The 20,353-nt window shown below is 54.9% G+C and overlaps 1 protein-coding gene across 6 annotated transcripts in view; it reads right to left on the reverse strand.

Annotated features, from left to right (window-relative positions):
- The window catches only part of Tnrc18 (trinucleotide repeat containing 18), a 91,786-nt gene that overhangs the window by 33,165 nt on the left and 38,268 nt on the right, over positions 1 to 20,353 (reverse strand). For 3 of the 6 annotated variants that reach the window (XM_027919742.2, XM_027919739.2, XM_027919741.2), the window contains 12 exons: positions 19,249 to 19,351; positions 18,811 to 19,016; positions 18,264 to 18,410; positions 17,557 to 17,747; positions 15,991 to 16,420; positions 13,898 to 14,890; positions 9,039 to 9,214; positions 8,335 to 8,471; positions 7,985 to 8,113; positions 5,968 to 6,139; positions 4,161 to 4,521; positions 934 to 1,209 (listed from right to left, as the gene is read on the reverse strand). In XM_027919742.2, the coding sequence (XP_027775543.2) occupies positions 934 to 1,209; positions 4,161 to 4,521; positions 5,968 to 6,139; positions 7,985 to 8,113; positions 8,335 to 8,471; positions 9,039 to 9,214; positions 13,898 to 14,890; positions 15,991 to 16,420; positions 17,557 to 17,747; positions 18,264 to 18,410; positions 18,811 to 19,016; positions 19,249 to 19,351 (3,321 nt within the window). The remainder of the gene's footprint in view (positions 1 to 933; positions 1,210 to 4,160; positions 4,522 to 5,967; positions 6,140 to 7,984; positions 8,114 to 8,334; positions 8,472 to 9,038; positions 9,215 to 13,897; positions 14,891 to 15,990; positions 16,421 to 17,556; positions 17,748 to 18,263; positions 18,411 to 18,810; positions 19,017 to 19,248; positions 19,352 to 20,353) is intronic. The other 3 variants (XM_071605516.1, XM_027919743.2, XM_071605517.1) reach the window with 3 other exon arrangements.

Raw genomic sequence — 20,353 nt, forward strand, 5'->3', positions numbered from 1 at the left:
GGCCACACTTCCATATTTAACAACAAAAACCTGGGACAGCACACAGCCTTGACCCTGCACTGCTTACATGCCCTTCAAAACAGAAATATGTGTTAGAAGACAAGTGTCTAAAAGTTAATATTTTTTAACCACTGGTGAGTAAGAGCAGAGCTTTAAGAAAATAAAACACAAACAAGCAGATTAAAAAAAAAAAAAAAAAGATGATGCTGGAGGTGAGAGCGGCTGACTCAACCTGAACAGTGGGATGGATGCCAAAGCCACCAGGGATATTTGAATAATAGAGAAGAACGGTGCCACCCGTCTACTCCTTCTGGGGTGGGGAGGAGGAGCAGGAGGGAGGAGGGGGAGGAGGAACAAAATGAAGGGAAGCATCAACCTGATGTCTAGTAAGGACACAGCAAGAGAGACAAGGCACACGGTTTAGTTAAAAATGAACTCGGTATGTTTAATAAAGCTTGGTATTACCAAAATCGCAGTACAAACATCAAGTCACACGCCCACACGACAGAAGTCCATTTACAAAATGCTCCTCAGGAAGCCTCTGCGGGGCCCACGCCAAAAGAGCGCCCAGCCCAGGCCTGCGGTCTGGGAGGACAGGAAAGGTGCAGGGCCTCGGGTGGGGACAGGGCGCAGAGGGAGGAGGGCGGAGAAAAGTAGAGACTAAAAACCAGTCCGTATAAGAGCTCGAAAAGAGCCAGTCAATGATATTATCACAATGATACAGTACCAATAAAAACAAAAACAAAAATAGGCTGATACGGCAGGCTACGCTGCCAAGAACCAAGACGGCTCCTCCTGTGGCCATCCGAGTGGACGGCCGCAGCGTCGCCATCTGCTGTGCGCACGCGCTCTCGCTCTCGCTCTCGCTCTCGCTCTCGCACTCACTCTCTCGCGCTAAAACATGGAAGGTATTTCGCGTTTGGAGCTAGTAACCTTGGTCAAACGAGTCCTCCGAAGAGTCGCTGAAGGAGGAGCGTGCCTCGGCCTCTCGAAGCAGCAAGCAAAACGGCTGCTTCCTGCTGGCGGCCGCCTTGGGTTTCAGAGTCCGGGGGGCCGCAAGACCCCGCTTGGTCAGCTTGGGGCCCACGGGGGGCTTGCTGTTCTTGGCCACCATGCCGCACAGGAGAGAGGAGGTCAATTTGGAGCTGGAAGGGCCTTGGGCAGACCACTCATCCCTCAAGAAGTCTTCGTCCTCCTCTGAGTCCGTATCTGCAGTCAAAGTAGTTTTTAATAAAAATAAGTCACAGGGCACAGCGAGGAGCGGGCTGGTGTCGCTTTCACTGTTTTGGGGGGCCAGAACAAAGTCAAATGCCTCCTGGCTCTGGGAAAGCTCTGCTCCTGGCCGGCGCCTCACCCTCCGAGTGCTAGCCTCAGACACTCAGGCACTTCCCAGGTGCCAGATCCGGGCCCTCTTTAGGCTTGCTGGAATCACCCACCAGTCAGTCACTCCGCCTTCCCAGGCACTGGCAGGATGGAGGAGCCCTGCTCTCGGGAACAGAGAACTCTCCCCAGGCCTTGGGGCCACTGCCATGTGGTTCCCTTCCACCCGTGCACTGCGCACAGCCCACAGGCTCCTTGCAGGGGTGGGCCACAACCCCTGAGGAAGGGCTCAGGCGAGCCAATGGAACTCATCTCTTCCCAACTCCCCACTCAGCAACGCTGCAAAGACAGCTTGAAATGGGCCCTAGGGAGAGTTCACACCGGGGAAACTGATGGATGAGTTCACTGGAGGTCTCCCACCCCTTTCCACCAGTACACCACCAATGGCTTCCTAGAGCCTGTGGCCCTACTACATGATACAGGGCCAGGACTTGCCAACCCTCCTGGGAGAGGACCAACCAGCTTGGAGGAGGAGCATAGCTCTGGTCCCTTCCAACTTCAACCCAAATATATACCATTTTGTTCCATTTTACACACTGGGTTGTTAAGCAAGAGCAGGAAGAAACAGCTCCATGGCCAAAGACTGTAATCTGTTGATCTAGTAAAGCCCATGCCAAACAAGAGGAACATTAACACATGCAACTATCATTCTGGCAAAACCTGCCATCAAGTCCAAGAGAAACCACACAAATGGGGGGTGGGGTGCCCTCTGGCTGCTTCTATCAACATCTCCCCTTTCCACTCCAACCAAGACCCCAACTTCAGGACTGTCTGGCAAATCTGGAGGACAGGGCTGTCCTACCAAGTCATTAGCTCTTGCCATAGCTCTCCTGCTTGTGTACCAATCTCTCCCTTCTGAAGACACATCCCAACTCAGAGATGCCAGAAGGTGACAAAACCTGCCTTCCCAGGCATGCCACCCATGTCCTACAATACAAACTGGAAAAGTGAAGGGACCACTCTGCTGGTATCCCTGCTGGAACACACCTCCACCTCTGTGGCCCTAAACTTCCACTGTCCTAAAACTGTAGAAAAACAAACCAAGTAAAGAGAAGAGCTTTCTCTACAACCAGGTGTCTCTTGCAGTCATTTCTAGGTGAAGACAGGCCCACTGACTTCCCTGTTCCAATGTTAGCTGGATTCTTTCCCCAGGCAATACAGTTGTGGGACAAGGCATAACAGAATCAGACGGACAACTAAAACACGTCCTCATATTCGCAAGAACACGCATGCTCCTGCTGCAATGGACTCATCAGCACCAAGGGCCCCAAAGACCTTGGGAACTGAGATGATCTGTGCCCTCCACCTCTACCCAACCCCTGTCCCCCTGTAAGTGAAGGCATGTGGGAATTCTTCTAGCAACCACTCAAGGAGGAGCAACTCCCTCCCTCCCCCTTTTCATTATTCCAAAAGGAACAAGGTGGACAACGCAAAGGAAAGCCCTTCCCTTCCCCTTCAGTCAAATAAGTCTGTCACTGTCTGTCTGTCCTCGCTCCCACACAGTCAGGAACCTGGGCAGTGCTGTGTGATCACACCCATCCAGACTGAGAAGCACCAAAGCTATGGCACTCTCACTCATGTCCTCACCAGTCTGCCTGTCTTTCATCCATGAGAGTCTGCAGACTCTCCCCTTTTTACCACGTGGGCTCACCTAAGGCTCCCCCAAAGCCCTGGGATGGGTGGCAGTAAGTCCATAAACGCTCTTATTTTCTTACAAAAACACAGTTTGGCATTAAACATGTTCATTTTTTTTTTTTTTTTGTACGTGGCATTCAAACACACACACACACACACACACACACACACACACACACACACCAGGACGGACCCCATCAAAAGCCAAGGACACACAAAACCTAGTAGGGGTCAACCCAGGCCCAGTCTCGCCAGGACCTAGGGACTCCGTACTCAAGAAATCTTCCTGCAGCAGCCACGTCCTGAGCACCTGACCACCCTAGGCTTGCGACATGAGGCACTCGGCCCGCGAGTACCGAGTGAGCACCTTTTACCTGCCACATAGCAGGCTGCAGACCACGGAAAGCCAACTCACTCAGGAAAACCACAACAGCTCCAGGGCGGCAGTCTGTACGCAAATGGAACAAACTCCGTCCCTCAGCCCCACTGGCTGCTCCACGTCAAGGGCTGGAGAGCCACATACACAGTGGACAGGGCCGAAATGGTAACGTCCGTTGCGGCAAGAAGCGCCAGCGGGCAGGCGGGTCGGAGAGAACCGGGTTTAACCCCGGCTCGATTCTCCACACCCAGGCGCATCCTCAGCAACAAAACCGATGGTAGGGCTGTCACAGATACATCGAAAACACGCCCGTGAAGCGCTCGGAGGCGCGCTCCACAACCTCCGTTTCCACTAACACCTGGCCTGATTCTCCGCAGAGGACCGCGAGCTTCCTGCGGGCAGGAGAACCCGTCATCTCTAGCACTCATAAAAGCAGTGTACTCCAGCCTCTCTAGGCTGACCGGCGCAAACTTCATAACACGAAAAGTCCTCCACAAGGACGGCTTCCGGACCGCAAGCGGAAAGAGGGCAGGCGGCCTTCCGCCTCCACCAGCCAATCACTGACGCCCACCAACTACAGGTGCCTACTCAGCACCACGCCAGCCAATCACAGGCGTTTCCGCTTCAGGCGCACCCGCTGCGGACTTTGACGCGGCGCAAAGTCAAAAAGGGGCCTTGGATCTCCTCACAGGAAAAGAGGAAGAAAGGAAAGGAAAGGAAAGAAAAGAAACAGTGGCCGAGAGGCGGTGCGACGGCCGCTACTTACTGTAGGAGTAGCTGCTCACTTCCGAGGCGAACGGGGAATGGGCCGACTTGGACTGGCCTCTGGCCTTGAACCCCACCTCCATCTTCCTGGCTTTGGCGGCCCTTTTGTGTTTACCTTCTTTGGAGGATTTCATAGACAGGCCTAAGCCTTTGGCTAGTGCCTTCCTGTCCTTGCCCAGCAGGCTCTCATAAGGAGTTAAGAACCTGCCGCAGCCCCCGCTAGTTTTGGATTTCCCCCCAGAGGCGTCCGAAAATTTGAAGGGTGACTTCAACTTGTCCTGCTTTGTGAGGGACAGGGCCTTGTCTAGTTTGCTTGCCAATTGCTCCTGGTCGCTGGCCATCTTCTTCTTCTTGATCTTTAGCTGGAGAGAGAAGTTGGGTCACAAGTTAAGACATTTGGCAAAACAGGAGAGTCGTCTTCTATGTACAACTCAAGAGCTTGGGCTCCAGTCCTGCCTTATGCCTGACTTCCAGCAAGTTACTTAACTCCTCTCCGCCTCAATCCTTACACTCTGTAAAATGGGGATATTTATGTCTGGATATCCCCAGGTTGTTCTTAAGATGCACCGAGTTTAAGGCACAGAAGGCACTTATCAGAATGGCCCAAAGTAAACACTTATCAAATAGCTGTTACTGTGGTCACAATTGTCATTGGCACTGGTCTTTCCCCTTTGGCTTTCCATGGCACACTCTGGTACCTCCTAGAGAAGCACTTTTAAGCAAGGAGAGCTTCCAATGGCCTGGAGAAGGTAGCCGGATTACGAAAGGAGGAAGGGAACCAAGATTGAAAAGCTAGATCAAAGCATGGCTGATCTGCTTATCTCAACCACCTACAACAGCTGACAGAGACTGCTGCACAATCTAAACCAGCCTGTCCAACTAAATGGGCCAAAGCTGCCAAGAAAATGCCTGGAGTGTGCCTTGGATGCCTGAAGCATAAAGAATGATTAGAGATTTCACAGATTCAAATTCCTGCTTGCACATCTATCGTCAACTGTAGTCATTTGTGGAAGTGAAATGTGCGGTTTTCAAAGCCATTAATGCCATGAATTTCAACATGTTATCTCTATTTTCTTTAATCAGGTAGCATTTCAGAAGGAGGAAAGAAGTTGGGACAGTGTCATTTAAACAACAAAAGCATCCCTCGCCACAATTTCAGAGTGAAAAGAATTCTGATGTACAAAATGACAATCTTTCTCTTCCTGGACCCAGTCTCCCTGTGAGAGTATTCCCTTCTGATGGCCAAATCAACCAAAACATCCCCTTTGCACAGGGCTTTATGGGGAGGGATGACAAAGTACATTAGCATTTAGAGATGAGGGCCTTAAGTGGATGATTTCCATGCTCTGCAGAAATAAGAAAAATCAAGGAGTTGGCTCTCACCCCGTTACCCCTGGAGAGTTCACAGAGGAAATTACAATGGCATCAAGCCCTTATTTCTTAGAACCATGGAACTGGTGAAGCTGCTCATTAAACAATTATACTGTTAAACAACAGAGTAATTGTATTATTTGGTTAAGAACTTGCAGTCTCCCCTGTTTGGCTTCAACAAAGGGTCATGGTGCACTCAAATGGATGTATCTTTTAGTTCTGGATCCACCTCTAAAGCTGTGTTACTTTGTAAGTCCCTGACCTCTGGGCTTTATTTCTCTGTGCATACACCATACACCAAGGCAATCATTCCTTCGGTTTCTATACAGAGAAGGAGGGGCCAACAGACTTGCAAGGGGAACATGCATTCACTTGGGCATAACCTCTAGGTTCTTGATCCCAGGGCCACAGCACCCTTGGAAGACTGTACTACTGACCTGACTCATGAAGTCAGATGAAGCTTCCTGCTCATCCCAGCTCTGGTTCCTCCCCCTGGCTTTCCCCATTCCGATGAGGGCCTCATGTTCCTCCTCAGGACCCTTGTGCCTCTTCCTGATCCCTGCTCCCAGCTCATAGTCATCTGATGTCAGCAGGGACTTGCTGCTCAGCCTAAAACCAAAAAACACCCTTGGTCAGCACCCTGGCCAGGCCACACTGGAGGGCTGGTGACCACCCTTGTGGCCCTGAAGGGTTGGGCTCTGGATGCTGAAGCACAGACCGTGATGAATACCAGAGTGACCAGTCTGGGGAGACAGACCTTTTAAAACTACAGTGCTAGAATGCTGGGACATTTGTGAATAAGGCGGAATGAAATTCTAATGTAAAAGAAGAAAAAAATACCTCGAAGTCAGTATCCTCTGCCGGCCTTTCTCTTACGTGCTTTGACCCATACACACACACACACACACACACACACACACACACACACATCGTTAAATGGTAAAATACCTCTTTACCAAAATGCTCCAAGAACAAGGGAATCCACCAGGATGGGGGGTGGAGGGAATTAAATCAAGACTCATGTGAAGGAGGAAGCACTTGCTGAATTCTGGTTTCCTCATGGGCACAGGCAGCTGGGACAGTGACAAAGGCTTGTCTTGCTGCTTTAGGCTGAAGCTTCCCAAGTGATAGAGGAGGAGCTGACCTTTGTCTCTTGCGCTGTTCGTGCCTTTTATTTTAGCCACAAAGCAACACATCATTCCATTTTTTATTCCTCTCCCCCACCCCACACCCCCAGCACTGAGGATTGAACCCAGAGGCAATCTTCTGCTGAGCTACATCCCCAGTCCTTTTTATTTCAAAACAGGGTCTCACTAAGTTGCCAAGGACAACCTGGAACTTGCAATCCTCCTGCCTCAGCCTTCTTAGTCACTGGAATCATGGGAGTGTGCCACTATGCCTAGCCGTACTGTTTGCTTTTAGATGAGAAAACTGAGGCTTGGGAAAGCTAACACCTGGCCCAAGATCACAGTAAAGGGTGGAGATGGGACTCAAAGCAGAGAGTTCAGCCCCTGCCCCCGAAGGGTCCATATTCCTGACTGCTAGGTTTGTGCTGCTGGTGGCCCCAGCCACTTGTTCTCTTCTCCAGAAGCCTCTTCCCTACCCTCCGATGGCTGCTTGCAGGGTGTTTCTTCCTCTCCACCCTTTCTTCAGCAGGAATATTCAAGGAGGTCAAATGTGAGATGTGGGGGCCGTGGGGCTGTTTTCTACCGAGAAGACCTGTGGACACCCCACTGCCTTTTCTTTGCACTTTGAAGCTTCCACAAGCTAGGGTGCCCAGCACCCACCCAGCCCGCCTGTCCCAGGCTGCAGCACACTCCCAAGTCCTTTCCTCAGTGGACCTCATTTGGTTTGTCTACAGATGGGGGAGGGACCCCAAAGCCTGGCCCTGGAGAGAGAGCTTCAGTTCAACCAGCCAGCATTCAGCTCAGCCTCCAGAGGTGCCATGTGAAGCTGCTCTGCTGCCACCCAGGAGGATCTCATCCCCAGAGCACACGGAGGCGGCAGCCCTCTCACAGTAGGCAGCCCTGGTCTCGGGCAGGACGAGCCATCAGGTCTGGCCAGGAGAATGGGGAGATATCCGGCATGGAGAGGACCCAGCAACAGCTCAAGTAGAGCCAGTCCAGCAGGGCTGGTGGCACAGCGGTCCCTCCACAGGGAGGAGGGGGATGGGGAGGAGCAGGAATTAGTCCCTATCCACGGAGGAAGCGGGCAGAGCAGGAAGACAGGCCAAGCACTTGGGTCGCGCCACAGAAGACCTCTCTCCGGGATGCTCCTCCCAGCTCGGTGCTCCTGGCCTTGGTAGTGTACTGCGCTTCCTGGGAGCCGCCATTCCAGGGGGCCAGAGCCCCAGGGACTGAAGGTCCCCAGCGCCCAGGTGCAGGCACCATGGGGGCCCTGCTCCTCCCCTCTGAGCTCAGAGCCAGTCCCCGACCCCCGAGGGGCCAGCCTTACTTTCCGCTACTGTTGTGGCTCTTCCCTCTCTTGCGGGGGGGCGACAGGGTGCTCGGGGCGTGGGTCCGTTTCCGCGGCCTGCCAGGGCCTCTGCGTGCCAAGCTTCTATGGGGATCCTCGTGCCTGTCCCTTAAAAAGAATCACAGGCTTGGCTGTGAACCTGGGGTGGGCGGGGCACAGAGAAGGGCACAGGCTGCACGCGCGTCACTTGGGTCCACGCACACCTGACAGCTGCCGGAGCCGACCTACCAACACTAGCACTGGCGAGGTAGGGGACGGGCACCCGCCTGCTGCTGCCTGACCAGCTGGCAGGGCGAGCCCCACCACACAGGGGCTGGGGTCACACTCACCCGGAGTCCCGGCGTCGCTGGAGCTTCACCAGCTCCCGCTGCTTCTCTTTGTACTGCCGCTGGACCTCGGCCAGCCGCATCCGGAAGTCCAGCTCCAGGGCATCCATATCCTCCAAGGAAGACTTCATGGCGTACATCTGGAGGGGCAAGGGGAGGAGGGCCAAGGAATGAGGATGCCCCGAGGGTGCCCACTTGTCAGTGTCCCCTCTCAGAGATAGGGACAGTGAGAGCCAGGCCCTTGGGGGCTGCAGGGACCCTAGCTTGAATCCCATCACTGCCCCTCGCTGTGGCCTCGGCCCTGTCTCTATGCTGGACTGTAGTGCTGAGTCTACATAGTGCTGCCCACCAAGGCACACGATGGAGTGGGGCACAGAGCCTGCCGTCACCAGGGCGCAGTGGATGTGGCCGAGCATGTTATCGGAGAGCACAGGGTAGAGAGGGCAGTACCAGGCCTAGCTCCCAGGCGGTTCTATTCTCAGTTCATCAAGCTGCCACCATGTGACGTGCCTGATGTGTTAGCAGATGGATAACGAAAGCCAGGAGGGAAAGCCTTGCCCAGGGCCACACGGAGAGGCCATGGAGGAGGCTGGCTGCTGGCTCCAAGCCAGCCATGGCCCAGCAGGACAGCACCTTGGTGGTGGGACTCCCACCCCGACCTCCACCCCACAGGCCACGAGGCAGGAAGGAGGGCCCGCACAGCTCACCCGCTCCTCCTTCTTCTGCATCCAGCTATACTTCTTGTTGGGGTTCAGCTCCCGCGGAAGCCGCAGGTTCTTGAGCGGGTCCACCAAGGGGCTGTCCAGTACCTCCTTCAGCATGTGGCTGCTGGCCGCCAGCAGGCTCTCCAGGGAGGGCCGCACTGCCAGGCCTGCCTCTGTCCCTGCAGACAGGGAGGTAGGTGAGCCCGTGCAGAGGGAGGGGCCGGGGCCACCAGCAAGGCTGCTGCACCCACCCTCTCCAGCACTCCTGAGGCAGGGACAGCTTGTGGGCATTGCCACCAACCCCCTCCCTGATCCCAGAGTGAGCACAGGTCCCAGGCCACAAAGCCACAAGGCACCTAGTAGGGCCTTACTGAGATGCAGGACACAGTATGAAGAGAAAAGAACAGGTGAGAATAACACACAGGACCATCCTGTCCCCATAATGTGGGGGAGCAAAGAAGAACTTCAGGAGAGAGGCCAGAAGCCCACAGAGGTTCTTTCTAGGAGTGAACAAAAGCCCCTTCTCCCCGACACACAGGTCCTTCCCTGGGGAAGGCCACTGTTGATACAGTTCCTACAGAAATATTTGTGCATATTCAAATAAGCCTAACATACATCACTCCTATATAAAGATAAAAATAGAACCCATCAATACACACGACATGTCACACTCTGCTTTTTTTCTGCTCAACATCTTTTTACATTAGCACATAACAAACAGGCCTAGCTCTTTTTTTTTTTCCCCCAGTGGTAGGATTGAACTCAGGGCCTCAAACATGCTACACAAGTGCTTTACCACTGAGCCTCATCCCCAGCCCCATACCTCATTCTTACCTTGACCCTTACCAACACCATCATTTTGGAAGGCCAAAAACCCTAAAATATCAGCAATTTAATAGACAAACCTAACCGCAGCAGGGTAACTCTCTTGCATTCACGAGTTTTCATTAATCTGAATAATCACTACTGGTGGCATTTAGGTGTCTCCAATTCTCTTTGTAGTAGACAGAGAGGCCCACAGCTTTGACCTTATACATTAGGGAACTCCAGCCAGCGTGATCCATGTGACTGGGGTCATTCACATGAATGGACGGCAGTTTTCCCTAAAAAATACTTCAACACCCTGGACAGAGGCCACTTTAACCCAGCACCTCCGCATCAGGAAAGGAGAGCTTGTTCTAGTCTCTACCAAGTTAAAATGACTTTAATTTTTAAATTGACATTTTTCCTTTGATCTCAAACATGATCAGATCTTTGTGAATGTTCCACGTGTGCTTGAGGAAAAAACACATTCTCCATCTCCATCACCGTTCAGCGCTCCACAGACGTAAGTTAAGGAGCACAGGGTTGAGATCAGGCCTTTTTAAAACCCTTGGCCCTGTGCACCTTGCGGGTTGGTGGGACAGGTCTCTGCTGCTGGGCTGTCATTGCAGGATGTTCAGTAACGTCCCTCACCTTTTCCCACTAGATGTCAGCATCGCTCCCCCAACATCCTCTGAGGAGCAAAATGGCCCCTAGTTAAGAATCACTGGTTTTGCTCTTATATACACTCAGGGAAATTGAGGCCTCCAGGTGCAAACTCCACCAGCTCCAGGGGTATCACACTGAAGCAGGTGGGGGGGGGGCACCTGACATGACACCTCTGAGACTGCCCACCCCCCTCCAGGTCCTTGGGAAAGAAGGGGCAGTTGCTATTTTACAACTTTGTCACCTCCTCCTCCCTCCAACAAGCCAGCCCTGCTTAGGCTCTCAACCAACATTCAAGGGACACCCAAGTGGCCTCTAGGCCAGGCATCATGGGTTCAGTTGTGTTCCTCAGTGTACTTTATTTTTTCTCCTTTCTACTTTTTTCCCCCACTTCTTTTGTTTGCAATTTTGTTGCGTGCTCCCGAATTCCATATGTTGGACCCTAACCCTAAGTACCACAGTACGGAGACAAGGTTTTTACAGAGATGATCAAGTTAAAGTAAGGTCATTAGCTAGGTGCAATGGCACACATGTGTAATCCCTCAGACATGGGAGGCTGAGGCAGGAGGATCTCAAGTCTGAGGCCAACCTGGGCAACTCAGCAAGACTCCGTCTCAAAAATAAAAAGGACTGAGGATGTAGTTCAGAAGTAGAGCATCCCTGGGTTCCAACCCCAGTACCACAAAATAAGAAGGTGAGGTCATTAGGGTGCAGCCTAATCCAATATGGACTTTGTCCTTATAAGAAGAGAATGTGTGAAGACAGGGACACACAGGGAGAAGACTAAGTCCAGGAGAAAAGCCAACAGTTCTCTGGCAAGTTCTCAGCAGGAACCATTCCTACGCCGTGCCCACAACCTGATCTCAGAATTTCTGGCCTCCAGAACTTTGAGACAAGAAAGTCTCCAATCTCTGGTAGATCTTGATGGCAGCCCCGGAAAACCAACGTACCCGTGGATGGCTCTAGGACCACAGAGATGACCCAGGAGCCAGATCTGCACTGAGACCCCAATGGGACCAGGCCAGGTGCACAAATTAAGAGGACAAAGGTGGCCAGTGGCCCCCAAACCAGGGACCCCAGGCGTGGCCCCCTCCTTGACAACTCCCGACTTCCTGACCCTCTGGCCCTTCCTCAGGTGCTACTGAAAGAAAGCCCACCCCCAGTGACTGGGATAAAGGAATTTCCATTTTTTCCCCAGGGGAAAAAAAAAAATTCCACTTAACTATTTTAGTGAATGGAAAACAGTGCTGGACTTTCAAACAGCCCCACACAGCAGGTGCACATGCCAGGTACCCATGTGAAAGGGACACCGCTCCCAGAGAGGTTCCACTTGTCTGAGCTTCCTAGGGACCAGGAGGATCAAAAAGTCTTGAACATGTGCCCTGACCTGGGCTGAGGGTGTAGCTCAGTTGGCAAAACGCTTTTCTAGCATGCGTACGGCCCTGGGCTCCATCCCCGGCTCCATGTGCAAAAAAAGTGGCCGTCATGACCCAAGGATTCTACCTCTGGGCAGACAGCCCACAGAAAATCCAAGATAGGGACAGAAACTCTCCTACAAGGAATATCATCACGTTATCTATAACTGGAAAGAAGAAAAGGAGGCAAATGAAAATACCTGACAGTGAAGGGTGAGGTCACCAGGTGCTACCGTGCAGGGACTGGGTCAAAGGTCAGGGCCTTCACTAGACAGAAAACTGGGCAGGCAGCCCATTAAAAAAAAAGTTTCTAAAAACCACAGCTTTGAAAAACGTTTCGTGAAGAATATATTAAATGAAGAAGGCAGGTTTCAGAGTCCTGTTTAATTTTAGAAGCAAAACGTGTACAGGTGTGCAGGAAAAGTTCCAGAGAAAATACACAGAACCCTGGCAAGGACTTCATCCTCTCTCCAAGGATGCTGGGGGCGGGGGGCGGCTCCCTGCAAGCAAGGCCACGGCCACCAGCGCCCCAGCCACACACACTTGGAGCACCTGGCTTCCTGTTCTGCTTCAGCCTCGTGCCCGGCCCAGAATTCACGGCCCCTCCTGAAGGCACTGTGTGCTCTTCTGAGGACCACCCCTTCCTGACACCCTAGAGGTGACATCTCCGGTCAGAGGCCAAGCGTGGCCAGTGTGGCCCATCTCCCCAGCCACAGGATCTGCTGCTGCTGCAGAGAGCATGAACCCCAGGCAACAGATGAGATGAGAGTCTCAGCATTTCCCCCAGAGCTGCCAGGAAAGGAGTGGCCTCTTTTGAAAGGCAGCTGAGCTGAGCTGAGCTGGGAGGAACTGTTGGAGCCCCCATGAGGGCAGTGAGCCTGCCCTGAATGAGGCCAACAGAGAAGAAAGTGGAACAAGGAGAGGGAGGGAGGGAGGGAGGAGGAGAAAGATGGGGAAGTAGGGACACAGGAAAAGAGAAACTGCTACAATTTGGTTTGAATACCTGGATCCAGCCATACCTGAAATTACCCAGTGCTGCTCAACTTTGATTCCATAAGCCAATAAGTTCTCTCCTGCCCGTTTTTTTAAATGTGTGTGTGTGATGCTAGGGAATGAACCCAGGACCTTGCACATACTAGGCAAATAGGTAAACACTCTATCACAAAGCCACATCCCCATCTTTTTAAATTTTAAGACAGGGTCTAAGTAGCTGAGGCTGGCCTGGAACTCACAATCCTCCTGCCTCAGCCTCCCAAGTAGCCCAGTAGCTGTGATTACAGTATCACACCCTTTTTTTTTGGTACCAGGAATTGACCCAGAGGAACTCAACCACTGAGCCACATCCCCAGTCCTTTTCTAATTTATTATTTTGCGAAAGAGATGAAAGGAATTGAACTATTTTAGTGAGAGAAAAACTGTGATGAACTTTAGAATAACTACATACACCAGCTTAGTGAGGCCCTTAAATTGCTGAGCCTGGCCTCGAACTTGTGATCCACCTGTCTCAGCCTCCTCAGTCATGGTCACTGGGATTATAGGCGTAGGCCACAACACCTGGCCTAAACCAATTTAAATGAGAATTGTCCCTTGCAACACAAAGAATCCTGCTAATACAAAACACACCACTGATGGAAAGAGGAAAAATTCTACCACCAGGAAACCTACCCAAAGACTGGCTGCACACAACAGCCAGCGTATGTAACACCACTCAACTGGACACTTGAAAACGCTGGAGAGGACACATTTGGTCATGTGTATCTTACCATAATTCTTAAAAAATGAAAATGAATAAGCCATGTTCTGGGGGTGTTAAAACATCTTACTAAAAAAACATGAAAACTTTTTTTGGGGGGTAGAGGGGGGATTTGTGAAAATATATTCATACATATACATAATAAAACAGTATAATTTGATGGATTTCATTCCCCAGTAAAAATGTTTTTTCAAAGAGCCCCAGACCTCCCTGCCAAGCAAGCTCACCTGCCGCCTCCTGGCTCCTCCTCTCCAGCTCCGCGATCTCGCTCAGCAGGGTGATGCCCTGCAGGAAGCTCTGCTCCAGGGCCAGGCTCTGGGTCACCTCCAGTTTCTCCAAGGCCTGAACTCCAGAAGCCAGGGTGGGCAGAGGTCTGGCCTGGGGCAGCTCTGCTGCGGCCACCAGGGCATTCATGCCAGCCAGCGGGTCCTCCAGGCCAGCCAGGAACTGCTCGGAGCTTGCCTCTTCAAGGTAGCAGGTGCTGCCAGGCACAGGTGCAGCCTCCTGGTCCTCCAGACTTGGGCACTGTCCTTCCCTGGTGGGCAGGTCACAGTCCGGCAGTTCCAGGCTGGGCTGGGGCTCGCTCAGGGCCGGCTGGGCCAGGCCTTCCTCTGGCTCTGCCTCCACCACAGGAACCTCCATGGGCACCTCCAGGGGCACCTCCACTGGCTCCTCCTTAGCCTCCACCAGCGGCTCCGGTGTCAACCGCCCCCCAAGCTCCAGGGTGACCGCACCAGATTCTGTCCTGCCCGGCAACTCCACCTGCGCTTCGGCGCTGTCTGCAAAGTCTGGGTGCTCAGAGCCCTCGGGGCAGCCCGGTCCAGCTGCACTCAGCACCTGGGCCTCCAGCAGACCACCTCCGCAGCCACCTGCGGGGCTCGCAGCCACCATGGTTTCTGGGACAGGCAGGGCCAGTGGTGACTCCAGGGCGGGCAGCTCTGCGGGACCCTCGTCCACGTCCTCCACTTCTGCCTTCACCTCCCGATCAGCCAGTGCTTCTTCCTCAGGGGTTTCCCGCAAGGGCTCTGGGATCTTGGAGGGGGACAGGCGGATGGGTTTGTCCTCAGAGGAGAGCGCCAGGCGCTCAGGCCCGTCAGCTGGGAGCGGCACGTCAGGGGCCAGGCCGTCCGCATCGGCGGCTGCTGTAGGCTGCAGCAGGAACGGGTAGGGCCTGCCATAGTGTGGTGGCAGGGCCTGGAACGGGTACCTGGGTGGGATATCTGCCAAGGACACAGGAGTCAGCACGGAGGCCACCGGGGCTCGGACAGCCCTCGTGTCCTCACCAACACCTACTCACTACGCAGAACAGGCACGCCTGCTGGGCCAGCTGCAGCCTGGGAGCGTTTCCAGGTGATCCCGAGAAATCCCAGGGCCCTTCCACATGTCTGGGCCACACAGAGAAAACCCGTCACCACCTTGTCCCCAAGGATCTTGCTGTCTCCAAGGCAGAAACCGCAGCCTTCCCTCTCTCCCCTCCACACCCCGGGGGAAGCTGCACCAGAAACAAATGCTGAACAAGGCTGTGGAAGGCCCCAAACTCTGAGCGGCATCAGGGGCTCCAGCCCAGCAGACCCTGAGGTCCACACCAACGATGTAGTTGTTCAGAGCACAACAGTGACCTTGTTCAGTCCCCACTGCCACATGCATGCTCCCTCAGAACAGGAGCCACATGTGGTGATTCTCCACAGCAGACCCAGGACACCCAGGAACCGGACAAAGGGGAAGGAGCATCAGTGCACTCCCGGGGCCAGGCACATGCTCAGCATTAACACCAGCATCAGACCAAACTACCCCAGAGAGGGCAGACACCTGCCCAGGCCCACACAGCACTGGCTCCAGACTCTGAATTACACACCAAGTCCTTCTAATAAGCACAAGCTCATGCTGTAAATGGCCCCCAGGCAGGGGACACAGGTCTCAGCCCCTAAAGCCACACACTATAGGTTCTGGTGTCACAGGAAGAGTGTGTGAGTGCACCCAGCACAGCGGGTACTGCTGCTCAAAAACAGGTGCCTCTGAACTATCAGTGCAACAACTCAGCACCAACGTGTGCGAAGAGGCCTACAGGTCTTGTTTTGCTTAATGCTCAGAAAACTTCCTGGAGTGGATCCTAATAGGATGCCATTTCCCAGGCTCTCTCTGAGGGGAGCCTGGAGAGGCAGGGTCTGTCTGTGTGCACAGGAATTCATCCCAGAGTCTCAGCAGTGGGCCTGGTACACAGTAGGTGCTCAACAGAGACAGAATGAGTGAATGAGCAAACAAAGGAACAGAGGAGGGCAGGTGCTACAGCAGCCAGAGTGAAGGCAGGAGGCAGGCCTACCTGAGAACAGGGCCTGGAAGGGGCTGGGGGCTTCCTTCTCCAGCTCCAGGTCCTTCTTCTCCACCACGTTCTCAGGGGCCTCCTCCTTGCGGGTTAGGGCGGGGGTGGGCGGTGGGGAGGCAGGCGGTGGGCTGCTGGGGTGGGAGCTAGGCGTGGCAGGGTAGGCGTAGGTGGGTGGCTTGGACACATCCTCTAGCTTCTGGATGACCTTGGCCTTCAGAGCAGCCACAGGAGAGGCGCGGGGAGATGGTGGTGGGCTCATGGCCTTGCCATAGGTGCCCGCGGGGCCAGCAGACAGGCCAGGGGGCTTCCGCGGCAGCAGCCCCGGGCCAGCAGTAGCCAGGCTGGCCTTGCCCGAAGCCTCCAGGCCCCTCTTGCTCGCCTTCTCCTCCATCTCAGCCCGATGCTCCTGGGCCTTCAGCCGCTCCTGCTGGGGAGGGGGCCGCAAGCAGGGTCAGCACACAGGAGCCATCACCCAGTACCTGCCAGCCCGAAGTCCCCAGCCTAGAGAGAACCTCAGCCAGACCACCCACCCCTTCCCAGGCCTGAGATGGACGTTCTGCCGGGCACCTGGGTAACAATGCAGGGTTCTACATTGAACTCCAAAGACAGGCAGCTGGGCGGGTGCAGGTGGGCAGCCACTGGCTGAGGGGCCCTGTGGGCCTGAAGTCCCTTCCCACGAGGGCTGGTAGGGATCTCCACCCAGATTCTGGCCCTGCTGGGACCCTCGCGGTTGGCCGGGGAGAGCTGGGTGAGGGCCTGAGGCTCCTCAGGATGAGAGGGCTGCCCTGTGCCCGGAACCTGAGTGCTGAGCGCGTCAGCCGTGACAGAGCGCCCGCTACCTGCTGGGCACGTCACTGCATTATCACCTTTGGGTCCCAAAAACACCCAAAGGGCAGAAGGAGCCTGTTCCTCCGTTCTATGACAAATGGGAGGGACGAAGCAGGTCCAACACTGGCCAGTGTTCTGGGGGCCCAGCAGCACACAGCATCCCGTCCTGGCCACTCCCACAATCACCAAAGCACCACCCACAACCCAGTGACAGCAACTCCCAGCGCCTCAGGTTCTGCAAAACAGGGAGATGAAGCCACTCGCTGAAGGACACTCAGCCAGGCCCAGCAGAGCTAAGATTGAAACCCAGGCTGGGGACCACCTAGCTTCCTTCTTCAAAGCAGCCACTCTCCGAGACAGGAGGGGACAATGCCAAGCAGAGAACAGACACTCCAGAACGCCTCAGGGAGACAGAGGACTGTGGACCTCAGGGAGTCCAGCCTCACATGGGGACGCCTCCTGCACTCTACCTTATGGGACCAGGAACTCCAGCAGCAGCCTGCTCTGACCCCCAAACAGGAGCCCAGAGCCACCAGGCAGGCAGTGACCACCCAGTGGCTTCCCCACTGCTTCCTGTGCACTCCGCCAGGCTCTGTCCACTTCTGGGCCTACTATTCCCTCTCCCTGGGGGGCCACACCAGGGCTGCTGCCCCCTCCCTGTTCAGAGGCCACCTCTTGCGTCCTCACTGACGTCTCTGGTCCGTCCTCCTCCCCCCCAGGCGGCCCTGGACTCACCACCAGCTGGGCGCTCCTCTGCAGCTCCAGGGCCTGGGCCGCCTGCTGCTGCAGGTACAGGAGCTCCTGCTGCCGCAGGAAGTGCTGCTGGGAGAAGAGCTGCAGCTGCTGGGCGTGGTGCAGGGGGCTGCGTCCCGGTGGGTACAGGGCGGGCCAGAGCGGTGGCACGGCGGCCCGCTCCATCAGCTCCGCTGCAGGAAACAGACCATGGAGGGCTGCATCGGCGGCCTGACTCCCCACTGCGCCCGGGATGCCCTTCCCTGTTTCCCAGAGGGGGACGCAGCGGCCATGATGAGCAGAGCTGTGGCCCCTGGTCACTTCTGGGAGCAAGAAAGCCACACTACAGACCCAGGGACAGAGGCCCTGTCCACACTTGCAGGTAGGATGTCCCCTGGCCTCACAGGGCCTCAAATCTGCAGTTATACCAGGGCCACCATGGGGACTCTGCCCAGTAGCCTGCAAACTGGATCCCCAAAGGTATGGGGGTGCTGAGATGGGGGATCTACTTGTGGGGTCTCTGGGTCTGCAGCCATTAAAACAAAAACCTCAAGGCTTTGTAATATGAACACCACTGAGGCTGCCATGTTGTCTCTGGGCCTGTCTGCTCCCCGCCCTGTTGTGCAGGGCCACCCAGCCACAGCCCTTGGCATAAGGGACAGTTGGGCAAGGCTAGCCAAAGCCCCTCCCACCACACAGGGGTCACTTACCAAAGTGAGGCAGGTGATCACTAGGGATGACCACCAGCTGGCCTGACTGGGGGTCCCTGACAAACTGGTAGGCGGACGGCAGAGAACCCCCGAGGCTGGGTGGGAAGGCAGGAGCCATGCCCTGGTGCAGAGAAGGGGGGCCCAAGCCTAGAAGGAGAGACCCAGGCCCACGTAAGTGCCAGGAGACTAATTCATCCAAAGGCCACCCTCGCCCATCCCGTCCTCAGGGAACAGTCCAGCCCCTACCCTGGCCAGGTCCCTAGTCTCCAAGTCTCTTGAGATCTCGAAGAGGGAGCCAAGGGACAGAAGAGCAGCCCAATGCAAACAGGCCCACAGAGCCACCCCCCTGGGCACCTTCCCCAGCAGACAGGCAGATGAACCCCTCTGGGCAGCGGCCTTTACACCCCTTGAGGGAGGGGAGGAAGCCTGGCCCAGGCCCCCACCAAGGGAAGGCAGGGGCCAGTGCAGAGCACTGTATCCAGCCACCACCCGCCCACCACCTGCCCTCCCCCAGGCAAGGAAAGAAGTACCCCTGCCCCTCACTCACCATAGGGGTGTCCGGTGAGCCACATGGACGTGCTGCCCGAGCGGGGCAGCCAGGGGTGTGTGGCCAGGTGGGCAGCAGGGTCAGCGGACCAGCGGCCAGAGCCAGCCAGCGCCGGGCCCCCAGTGACCATGAGGTTGGGGTTCAGGCCGTTGGGAGCACAGCTGGTGGGGTGCAGGCGGGCCAGGTCAGCCAGCTCCTTACTTTCTCTGGAAGGGGAAACACACATTGGAGACAGTGCAGGCAGCCCAGGAACACGAGGCAGAGAAGGGGAGCATGTGAGGTAGCCTTGCTCAGGCTCGGAAGGGGGCCCAACATGGGTCCTGCACCACACCAGCTCCAGTTCTGAGGACCACCACAGTGTCCCGTAGTCAAGGGGCCAAGCCCACCTGGGTCACCCAGTCACCCTCACTCCCAGGCCCAGTCCCCTCAAGTCCTCACCGAAGCAGCTTCTCCTGGTCCCGGTCCAGCCGTCCCCCGAGCAGCCGCTCTTCTCGGTGCCGAGCTCGGTCATCCGCACAGTCATCATCAGCCCGGCCGTGCCCTGGGGAGGTCCAGGCAGCAGTGAGACCCCCCAGCACCAAGCACTAAGGCTCTGCCCTGCCCCATGGGCCTCTCTTCCCACCTGTCTTGCCCTTCCTGTCCCCTCATGTTAGAGTCTGTAAACAAGTCAAAATAACACCTGGCATTTAGCCAGGGGAATGTTAGAGTTCGTAAACAAGTCTGGATGGTGCCTGGCAAAATGCCAGAGGGAGTGGTTTGAGAAGTAACAAAAGCGAGTCATTAAGTGTAGAGATTCCTGATTGGTTGACTGATGTATCTAGTTTATGCTAATTAGATAAGCTCTGTGGAATGTATAAATACTGCTCCTGTCCTGCAATAAACGGCTCCCACTCCTGCTGTATCAATCAACACAAGTCGTTCGTCACCCCCTGGTTATTTTGCCCAGCCAGCCGGCCTACAACAGATGGTGGCCCGTTACGGGGAGCCCCGGGACACTCGGGGGTAAGTGACGAAAAAAGCTGCCCGTCCATAGATAGGACGGGAGCAAATCTGCTCGTCCCTAGGCAGATAGGGCGAGAGGAAAAATGGCCATTTCGAGAAAATGGAAAAGATTGATACAGTATGTTTGTGTCTTGTTTTGTCTTGAAATGTTGTATTGTCTTTGTGATGAAAATATGGAAGGGGTGTTAAGTAAATTGATAAGGGAAGGAGGCACCCCAGTGAAACCAAGAATAGTTAGGGCATGTGTTGATGGAAGCCCAGGAACTCTAGTCAGAAAGAAAAAGAAAGTTCAGAAGAAAAAAGATTATCAGAAAAATAGTTGCAGCAAAAGGCTATTACTGAATACTTTTCGTTACTGGAGGGTGCGTGAAGCGGAGAGGCGGCTGCCGAGTGTGCAAGCCGGTCATAGCGCAGCAAGGATTTTCCAAGAGGCAGCGGCGACTGGCCCTTCCCCGCCTCCTGGCCGGGGAGCTGGCTCTTCCACTGCCGTGAGCCCAAATCTAGTCCTGACCTGGAGGCACAGTCTCGCAGGCTCTTGCTC

This window comes from Marmota flaviventris, chromosome 19, assembly GCF_047511675.1.
Source record: "Marmota flaviventris isolate mMarFla1 chromosome 19, mMarFla1.hap1, whole genome shotgun sequence".
Lineage (NCBI taxonomy): Eukaryota > Metazoa > Chordata > Mammalia > Rodentia > Sciuridae > Marmota > Marmota flaviventris.